The 10,814-nt window shown below is 35.5% G+C and overlaps 2 protein-coding genes across 2 annotated transcripts in view; both read right to left on the bottom strand.

Annotated features, from left to right (window-relative positions):
- cacna1s (calcium channel, voltage-dependent, L type, alpha 1S subunit) overlaps positions 1-2,737 on the bottom strand; it is a 29,059-nt gene extending 26,322 nt beyond the window's left edge. The window contains exons 1-2 of the mRNA XM_015377923.1: positions 2,553-2,737; positions 1,262-1,367 (exon numbers count right to left, since the gene is read on the bottom strand). Of these exons, the coding sequence (XP_015233409.1) occupies positions 1,262-1,367; positions 2,553-2,737 (291 nt within the window). The remainder of the gene's footprint in view (positions 1-1,261; positions 1,368-2,552) is intronic.
- A 1,912-nt stretch (positions 2,738-4,649) lies between these two features.
- Positions 4,650-9,366, bottom strand: tmem9 (transmembrane protein 9). The gene is made up of 5 exons (XM_015377887.1): positions 9,010-9,366; positions 8,413-8,504; positions 6,881-6,989; positions 6,545-6,676; positions 4,650-6,437 (listed from the first exon to the last, which is right to left on the bottom strand). Exons 1-5 carry the CDS (start codon positions 9,088-9,090, stop codon positions 6,297-6,299), a joined length of 555 nt encoding a protein of 184 aa, XP_015233373.1. The 5' UTR covers positions 9,091-9,366; the 3' UTR covers positions 4,650-6,296.
- Positions 9,367-10,814: the final 1,448 nt, after the last annotated feature.

Below are 10,814 nucleotides of genomic sequence, written 5' to 3' on the forward strand. Positions count from 1 at the left end.
GTTAACAAGACATAAACACTAATTATAATCTCAAGACTGTTACTACACTCAAAAGGCCTCCGTAATTTTGTCATTTTACTACACTGGTAATATATCTAATATACAGCCAAGCAGAACAATCTGACATTAATGTTAAATGAAGTTGCTTTATGTCCACAACTTGTTTTAAACAAATTTGACCAAATATATATAAAAGCTGTAACATAAATACAGTGAATACTATGGTAAATAAAAACTGGAATATTGGAATAATGATAAAAAAGCTAAAATTAGGACAACTGCCAAATAAGAGACCTGATGGGATTGAAAAGGAACTTAATTCAAAATTGTGTAAAAAAAGTGAGTTTTCTATGTGCTTTCAGCCTTAAGCCCTGTGAGTTTCAAAATAAAGATACATCTTAAAGATGACTAGTTGAATAGTATAGAATTCAACTTTATTGTTATTACACTGGCAAAAGTACAAAGCAACGAAATTCACTCTCTGCATTTAACCAATCCCCTTGGGGAGCAGTGGGCTGCCATTGTGTGGCGACAGGGGAGCAGTGTGAGGTTAAGGGTCTTGCTCATAGAGAGCCAGAGTGGCATTCTGTGTGGGGCTCGAACTCAGAACCTCAGCATTTCCAAGCGCAATGTCCTAACCAATTGGCCGCCACTCTCCCCTCCAAAATCATGTTTCAAAATATGTAGCCGCTGACACATGACCCACAGCATCACTACAGTAAAACCATTCCTGTCTTAAGCTGAAATATATATATTTTCCCCTTTTCCAACACCAGCTATAGTTATATTCAAAGCTAATAGTTGTGAGGGCTGGTTGGGTTTGGACTTAAAGTCTGCATGCAAATCATGTGAATGTTTCTTGTATCTATATTATATGGTAATAAAAGTTTAATAAGAGTTGTATTATCTGCTTATCATATTTCATGACATGTCCTGATCCATAAATAAAAAGATAATCATGGAAGGATGAACAAAAAGCACATTCAAACATTGACCCTACAGAAGCAGATGGGAGTCCAAATAAAGAACTGAGTTGTATTTGGAAGCATTAGAAATGGAGCTTGGCACTCACACCAAGGAGCAGCTGAAGCAACTCAGCATCATTCTTTGATTGCTCATAGACATAACCGTCCTGTAAAATATAACAACTACAACAAACAGCCTCTACAGGGCAAGAATCTCGCTCTACATATAACCAAAGAGCAGCTTGGATATGTTGTACTTAATTGAAACCATTTTGTTATTTTTTTATTCAGCTTACCAAATTAGCGTTGGTGTTATTACTGTCTTCTTCAGGCATGGGCAGGAACACAGCCAGAGCAATACAGTTGGCAAAGATGGTCAACAGAATGATTATTTCAAAGGTTCTGGATGATGAAGGCTTAGGATCATAACATGAATCACTGTCTCCTGTGTCATATGGGGAATAACTCAATAACAAAGTGACTCTATTGTGTTAAAGGTAACTCTCTTTTGAGTAATAGATACACTAATTTGATCTTAGTTATATATGTATAGAGCATTACAAGACATATCATTTGTATGAGCTGGAGTGATCTCTGGTTTTAAAACCTCTCTGGCATAGCTGTTGAACTGAATGCAATCATGTCTACTGTGCTGCCTAATTCCCATCCATAGGGGGCTCTCCAAGAAAATTCCCCTGCCAGCTCAGCATCATGTCTCTCTGTGATGTTGAGGGACAGCTGCAGAGCCCAAGAATATGACAGGCCATTTAAACCAGGCCTGCTCGTCAGGGGAAAAATACCTTTGCTCACACTGTAAGAAGTTTTCTTTACAAATGCACGTATAGCGACTCATTTTTAACTGCTAGATGATCATTTTCAGCCATTCATCTTATTTTGAACTGTTTGTTTGGATGTATTACATTCACCAGCAAGCAGCACACCTAAATAATGCATGTAACCAACTAATCTTAGAATATTTACATGTTATGAACTACAGGAAAATTCAATAAATTTGTTTTCCGTCCACTGTAGCATTTCAGATTGAAAAAAACCTTTTGTAATGTACCATTTTTTGTGTGTTGGTCGTGTACAGTACTTTAAACTTAAAGTTGTTTTTATTTGCTGCAAAGGCAAATTTTGCCAATACGGAATTAAAGGTTAAAAAAAGTTTATGATTAAAGTTAAATGCAGACAAGGGTTTTTAACTCATCTCCCCTTAAGTTAATGGACTGGTTTTGGTTCACAAATCTCAACAGAGTGACTGTAGTCTAGAAATGTTTTCCAAATAAACCAGCAGAATGTGGGGTAGTCAGGTCATTAAATGGGTAGTTGATAAATTTCATTTGATTGATGGGAATCAAGCAGCTTCAGTTGAAAGATTAGAGTTATACAAACACTGAGCCAGCCACAAGCATTACAGAAATGTTCATAATTAAAATGATCACCTGTTTCCAGATTTAAAAATAACGTCATTCAGTTCCCTGCCAGGGTTAAAATAACTCCATGATATAATGAATAGGTTAGATGCTGTGTATTCAGAAGAAGTGTATGCAGAATGTGCCTGTTAAAGTTAAGACAAAAGGATACTTCCACTCCACGATGTTGATGCAGGCCTTTCGGAAAGGGTTTTTCAGGGTGAAGAGGAACAGAGATCTGGCAGGACGAGGGTTGCCCCCTGTGGCCTGAAGCCTTTTCAGCTTCTCCCTCTGCTTCTTCTTCAGTTCCTCTTCATTCATGATGACTGGCTTGGCTGCATCCGCGTTGGTCGCCATCCTGATGCCTTCACCTTACACGGCCTTTCCACGAAATTTACTAAACAATTAATTAAATCCCAGATTGTGGCACAGTGTAGATCTTCCTCTGTGAAGGCCTCCAGGCTCCAGAGCAACCTATCTTGTTTGCGGGTAACCCCCGCCGCCCTCTCCTGTAGCTCCCCTCCTTCTCCCTTGGTCAGACCCACGGACCTCTCCTCCTGACCTGAGACCTCTGAAAGAAAAATCTCACCTCAGTAGAGACATTTAAAAGAGGCTCTGAGACTGGAGGAGCAGTTGCCTCTGCGTCAGTTTAAATTTAGACTGTGAAATACTGGCAAACCATGCTTGGGGATGATTGGGAGGGCAGAAGGGGAAAATGGTGGTAGAAGGGGCAGGGCAACTGTGAATGATGTGAGAAAGAGATATACAAAGTGGAGAGGCACCTGCAGCTGAGGATGCACCTTAAACTGTAAAAAATAATAATAAAAAAGAAAGTAGCCAGAAAATGTGCAAAGAAACAGAGTACTTTTAATGATAGTGCATTATTCTGCAGGGTGGAAAAAACTTAAAAAAAACTTTTTGCAACATGTTTGAAATTCTTTTGGGGTAAAAAATTTCTCTCACTGTAAAATATGCAGAAAATCCTTTATGTTAAGAACTTGGGCAGGGATTGGAAAGCTAACTACAGTCCCTGCAAGAATGTTAGTATATTATCAATATTTTGGCAGATTTAATGGATAAACCCAAAGCAATGCAAATGTACAAAATCAAATGGAAATAGTTGCGTCACCGTTTAATAAAAAGAAAATGTAATACAGCATGCAGTACATAATGCACTATGTTTATACTGGAGCTACAACTGTTTTGGAAAGTATGTCTCAGCAAGCTTTGAAAAACTTCATGTTAAAACCTTTACCGGTTCTTTGAAAAAAATCTTAAGCTCTGTCTAAAATTAGAGCATTTGTAAACAGCACTTTAATCCGTGTCACAAACTCCCAATGAGACTTATTTTTAGAATTTTACTGAGCCGTTCTTTAAATAAATATACTTCAAACTGAACACTGTATTACTAAGGTATGGATCTGGCTTCATGTTTGGAATAATGCCTTGCTTGAATAACCCAGTCTCTAGAGTTTTTAAAGCCTATAACATCCATCTTCCAATTATTTCCTCAGGCTTCTCTCTTCATGCTGAATAAAATGGTAGCAACCATCCTCACTTAATGACTATGCCACCATCATGCATTAATCACCATCAATTCTGGATCCTTTAAAATACAGATGTCAGAATCCAGTTTTCAAGAGTTGGTGTTCTGCAACCTTTAAATGACTCTCTGCTTTAATACACATAAATCATTTTATTAGATCCTTTGCAGTATTCTGGAAAACCTTTCCTCAACTGAGGATGTTGGACGAGGTAGTTATCTAAAAGTTACAGGATAAGAGAAAGCTATAAAAGCATCACTTAAAAATGTATTATAAATGTGTTAAAAATCCATCCGTCATCGTCTCCTGCTTATTCCGTCATGGTGGGGCCGGTGCCTATCTCCAGCAGTCTATGGGTGCAACAGTCGTCGCAGGGCAGGGAATATCCAATTATGAATACTTTTTTATTTTATTTTTTATTAAAAAATACAAAATGTAAAAAAGTATCAAACTATCTGGTTCAAATTTTTTTTCATTCAGGAAACTATAACGGTCTTAAAATCATAATTAAATTAAATCCAAATTTTCTAAATCCGGTGAGTTAGTTAAATATAATATAAAATGACCGACTTTAAAAATAAGATTAAATTTGATAAATGAATTTGATCTAACACGAAGCTCACTTGTTTGCTGCTGTCGCCCCCTACTGCCCGTAAATGTGAACCAAGAAGTGAAATAAATGAAAATCTGAGAATCAGGCTTTTTTTCTTCTTCTTTTATTTAAGTCAAAGCTGCTTAAAGTTAAGAGACAGTGAGAGCAATCAACGCAAAAGAGAATAGACATAAAAGTATAGACAGGTGACAAAATCTAGAGAAAAATACAACAGACCAACATGAGATGTACGTTCTACCACCATATGTCACAAAAACAACTTTAATGAATTTATCTTTTCATTATTTTGTAGAGCTTAACGGAAATATAGGAAGGAATATATTAGCATTTGCCATAAGAGTACAACAGAATTTGACAGCAGTAATCCTAAGTTAGATGTCTTTTTCCAAGTACTAAAATATCATAACTTCTTCTGCTCATAAATAAAAAGCAATAACACCCGTATGAGATGATAGTGAATTCAACTCCATTTCAAGTAATTAATGAAAACGAAACAAGAAAGTACAAAACACCAGCAGGTCACACTATGCAAAATCAAATGAGAAAACCTGGCATTCATTTATGTGTGAATTGCTTGAAAACTTGAGAGGAACCTGAAAACACTATGCAAGAAGTCCAGTCTTTATTCACCACAGCACTAATTCACCATTAGTGATGAACATTTTTCATTTATTCATTAAACTAAAATATGGTCCATCAATGTTATTTCGAGGAATACCTTAAAATGTGCTCACCCAAAACTCCTGTGGTCCCAATGGACCACAGGAGTTTTTTCCTTGACATGCAGAGGCGGTCTGAAATGGAATGGGCAGGAACAGGTAGGAGAGGAGGAGGTGGAATCACAGGGTAAGCAGACCCATCCATCCTTCTATCTATTTCACTGGAAAGAGCTTCTGTTCTGAATCAAACAGTTTCGTTTTAACAACCAGTAGGCATGGTAAGGTGTGGTTCTTAAAATTTGTTTTAACATTTTTTGTTTTTCTTTTTATTTACTTTTCTCATTAAAAAAAAAACATTAAAAAGCTGATTGGCATTTCCATATATTAAGTGCTCTTAAGAATAATTTCTTTTCCCTTTTTGGATCTAAAATTTCTTCAAGCTTTATGATATTTACTATTTGAAGGAATGGCAACATTGCAGAAGAATGAATTCATAACTGTAAAGCTACTAATTATAAGTAGTAGAGGTTCACTTGGCTGACAGGAATCTATATTATATTAAAAAAGTGGTTCATTGTGAACATTTTAAAACAAATCATCTTGTTGGTTTGATGAAATCGTGCCAAACAGTAAATGAATAAACCAGAACATATGGATTATTTGGTAATTGAGCATTGTTATCAAAACAAACCTCAATGTGTTTTTTTTCTTTAAAGCTCATGAAACTAGAGATCCACAACAGTCTTTCTTTTTAAAATAACAAAAGGGAAAGCACCTAAAAGCAATAGTGGAAAAAAAAATTAAATAATTTAATAAATTATCTCATCCTTTAAAGCAGCTTAAAATAACTGTTAATATATTTATGAATGTGCAAATATTTTTTTTCTTTTCACTAAGTTCACATTAAATGATGATAAGAGAAATACAATGTTAAAAATGCTCTGCTTGTTAGATCAGTGTCTAAAGCCTTTAAGTTATACAGGCCTTGCATTTCACATGAAAGCTGAGGTTGAAACAGTGCAGCTGATGAGGGTGTAATAATACGAGTCCTGGGTGTTTTTGTTTTTCACTCTGAAGATGTTGACATTCAGTTGTGAGGTTTAACTCAGCAGCTTATGGCGATCAAAAACAGTCTTGCGCTGTTCCTGCACCTGCTTCTTCCAGCGTTGCTGTGCACCCTCAACTCGCTCCAACACTGTGTTTCCTCTGGCCAGCCCAGTGTCTGGACGAGGACGCATTTCCTGAAAACACAAAGGAAAGACACCTTAAAGACAAGCAGCAGCCAAAAACCCAAAACTTCCATCTCCCCTGAATTGCAGCCTTCTTTTACATAAGTCCTACTTGTTACCTCAGAGTCTTCCTCGTTGTGCAGAGGTTGGATGTAGGGGTCGTGTTTGCGGATAAGAGGATCCACAAGCAGCAGAAACAGCATATAGAGAAGCAGAGCCCCGACAACAGACAGGTACATGATGATGGTCACCTGGGGAATGTTGTTAGAACTTTGTTAGCCTAAACAAACTTTGTATGGAAATACATTTATCACATACTATGATTTTTTCTTTAACACAACACAAACCTATTCCTGTTATTTTAACAAAGCTTTAAGATGTACAAAATAAGCATTCCACTGATGATTTTTCAGATAGATGAATAAAACAGGAACCTGAATAATTACACTTGGTACCTTTATAGTGTTGCTGCTTCGCTCTTCATACTTGCACTCACACAACAGACAGTAAGCTTCCACATCATGGCCAGGAACTGGCATGGGATCAACCACATGGAGGCAGTTGCTGGAAATGATTGAAATTATGTTTTCATATTAAAAATCTGACAATGGTAACAAATTCAAACAATATTTATTTATACATAAATTCTACAAGTGCCAGTGAAATCAATCTTGAAGGCCAATATGAGAGCCACCTCTTGAGCTGGTGTTTCAGGGGCTCTAGTAGGGAACCTAACTTCAGATTCATTCAAATAAGACTACAGATCAGCACTGCAACAACAACATAGAGACACTGCTGGTTATAGTAATTCATATAGACAATAAATTGTGAAAGCTGGAGTCTAAAGCTTGAGTCCACTGGTAGGGTGAAAAAGGCAGCTATGAAAAAAAAAAAATTAATAAAACAACTATTTCTCTTTTTACTTTAACCTAGTACATAACTTTAAATAATTGTGTACTAGGTTATAAAAAAAAAATCAACAACTAAAAACCAAATAGCCTCTTTAAGAGGGAAACAATAATAAAAAAAAATAAAAGCTGTTATTACCAAATTCAAATATGGGAAATATTGAACTAATACAATGCTAAAGCATCATTAATTCCCTTCTCCAGTCCGTTCTGGCACACACCAGCGGGTTAAAGGGAATCTGATTCAATATAGGTAAAGATAAGATATTCTTGTAGGGCTCTTCAGATAATTGCTCATTCATATTGTTTAGCAAAAGCTGTTTGTTTTTTTTAATCATTATTATTATACAAGATTAAAAGAATCCAGTTAATAAAGACAATAACAACTGGAGCAACAGGGACTCTAATAAAGATGCACATATCCCTATTATTGAGAAAATAAAAGACCAGAGAGAATATAGTCTGGGAGGCTGACATGAGGCCAACAGCAACACTGGAAGAGCAGCATTAATTTCTGACTGTTAATGGTAATGCTTTACACATGACAACAACCTGCTGTGTTCTCTGTATATGAATTAACTAAAGAGTGGGACTAAAAAACTAAAATCTGTCGAAGGCTCATGGAAGATTGGGTTGTTTTAATGAAAAAAAATCTTCAATTTGATGGTCAAAATTTTAAGATGACAATTTAGCAAAATAAACCCAAACATTACTATTATACATTATGTCCAGTGAGACACGGTGGTGGCAGTGGCATGCTGTGGTGTTACAATTCTTTATTAGATAGAAATAAAGGAAATAAGCATGAAAAAAAGGATAATATGCTGCCTTCTCAAAAATTATTTAAACAAATCCCAGTTAGGATTGTCGAGAATAATTCTAACTATGATTGATAATTAATAAGATATGTGGGATGGAACTTTTCTTCCTGCCATAAAATGATTCTCTAAAGTTTCTTAATCTAACTCAGATAATGTCAAGAAATATCAAAGCTTTCCTCCCAAGAACTAACCAAGAGAATCTGACTGGACACTATGTGAATACTCCCTATGTAAGTGCAAATAAAAGACTCCTCTTACCAATCTTTCTGGGTGACGTTTATATTATAAATGTGTCCAGAGATGTTCCTGTATGGCGGGCAGATGCATTTGCAGCGGACATCCTCAAAGTTCTACAAAAAAAAACAAAAACAAAACAACAAAGAATTTATTTAATGCTTTTTAAAACTGTTTTTTTACTTATTCCACCACATGTTTCCCTGTTGAGTAAAACTCAGTCACAAACCAATGGAAAACCAAGACTGAATGAATGAAATTGATCATTGAGCTACAATAAGATACTGTACGAGGAGTGATGAGCAGCATAAAACATAACAATACAAAACACATTTTTAAACTAATAACTAATTTATGAATAAATACAAATATTAGAATCACCAGAAAATTATTAACTTGCCAACCTGCAATTATTATAAATCCCTGGTAAGTCAATCAACACCTATGCAAGTTATTAATACGATAATAACAGATTATAAACTGCAACTGCAGAACATTGTTTAAAAATAGTTGGGCCTACATCTTAAATGTACTTAAAACTAAGCTAATATTGTGAAGAGCATAATCAGACATCTCAGTTTTTAATATACACTTCTGCTACATACTGCAATCTTTGTTTACCTTCGCTTCTGTAAAGTCAGCCGCATCCAACAGAAACACTGTGGCTGCAACCAACATCCAGGATCCTGCTCTATAAGACATTTCTCAACAATAAAGCCTATTCTTGCTGAAAAATTACCATCGATATTCTGCTACAATGATCAACTAAACTGGTTATCGAGCGTAGCAGCTAGTTAGCAAGTTAAAGCACCAATGAAACAAATATTAAATCAGAAGCCGAAGCGGCTCTGAAGCTGTCTGTAGCTATCGGTCCGAAAATTCAAGTTGCAACAGCTGTTAAATTTCTTTTTTAATAACATTCAGGGCTGTATTCCGTTAGGGCCCCGAAGCTGCGGCTAAAGTGACTTTGCCCTTCCTGGTTACGTCACACAAGACGTACCTTGAAAAACAACACCGAAGATTGAGCGATGGTGCCATCTGTTGGTCAAACACGGTAGCTACGATTGGAGGTTCGGATTATCGGCTGAATTAAAATGACGTTAAACAGGTTAGGAGCAAGAATCTATAACCTATGGAGGACATACTCTGCCATATCTAAAAAGAAATAGAGAAATGAATAAATGCTCAATAAATAAATAAGCATTCAATTAATTGCACCCTAAATACAATAATCAATAATTGTACATAGAAATTTAAGTAATAATTACCTTATTTATTTATTGTCCGTTTTAATCTTCAACTTTATTTATTTATTACTTATTTTTTTAAGTATTTATTTATGTGCTTGATATATTTTTGTCTGTTTTATTCTTCCTTTGTATTTTTTTACCCTATTTATTTCTTCAACATTATTTATTTCTGCTTGTCGTTTTTACATTTCTGTATGCATTTCTGTCTCATTATGTAAATGAGGAAGGGTGTGTGTTGAGGGGGCAATTAATTGTACGCTTATTTATTTATTGAGCATTTATTTATTTATGTATTTATTTTTAAATATGGCAAAGTTGGTCCTCTATAATAAGCATAACTGTGGAGTAACATTTTGCTTATAGTGTACCTAAGCAAGCCTTCATTTGCTTCTAGAACACAAAAACATAATAAATCAAAATTAATTCTTGATTTCATAACATTTTGTAAGAAATATAATAGCAACTACAGAAACAATAGTAATTTATCTGGTGGATAAATACAGCAACTATGATTAGAGAAGTTACAAAACAATTAAGAATATGTCTATTGTTTTTTCTTTTTGATTTGTTTTGATTAATATTGTATGTATCAAAAGTCCTAATGGTTCGGGTTATCAGGCAAATGATAATGTAAATCTGACCTTAAACAGGTTAGGAACAAGAACCTTAGTTATTATGCATAACCATGCAGTAAGATGTTAAACATTGTGCATCTGGTGTGCCTAACCAAGCCTTCATTTGGTTCAGGAACACAAAAGCATAACAAAATAAAGTCTTTATTTCGATAACCTTTTGGAAGAAAATAATTAACATAATCAATAGTAATTGATTTTAAACTACCTAAGAGAGTGCTGCATGGCAACACAGTTCATAGCTCTGCTGCTTAAAAGCATAAGGTCCTGGGTTTTTTTCATGTTTTCCCTGTACATATTTGGGTTCTTCCTGGGTGATCCGGCTTCCTTCCACAGTCCAAAAACATGAATGTTTGGTAAATTATCTACATTGTATGTACGTGTGAGTCTGTATGGTCATGGCTGAGTGTCTCTGTGTTGTCCTGCTACAAACTGGTGACCTCTCCAGGTTGTTCCCAGTCTTACGCCAACAGACTGATGGAGATAGGCACCAGCCCCATCATGACCCGGATGGGTAAATGGAATAAGATGAATGGATAAGAGA

The sequence above is a fragment of the Cyprinodon variegatus genome, unplaced genomic scaffold, assembly GCF_000732505.1.
Source record: "Cyprinodon variegatus isolate N-32 unplaced genomic scaffold, C_variegatus-1.0 Scaffold161, whole genome shotgun sequence".
Classification (NCBI taxonomy): domain Eukaryota; kingdom Metazoa; phylum Chordata; class Actinopteri; order Cyprinodontiformes; family Cyprinodontidae; genus Cyprinodon; species Cyprinodon variegatus.

Coding starts and splice junctions, on each gene's coding strand:
- tmem9 (XM_015377887.1), bottom strand. CDS start 9,090: ATGTCTTATAGAGCAGGATCCTGGATGTTGGTTGCAGCCACAGTGTTT. Junction 6,990..8,412: donor AACGTCACCCAGAAAGATTG/GTAAGAGGAGTC, acceptor AATCATTTCCAG/CAACTGCCTCCATGTGGTTG. Junction 6,438..6,544: donor ACAACGAGGAAGACTCTGAG/GTAACAAGTAGG, acceptor TTGTGTTTTCAG/GAAATGCGTCCTCGTCCAGA.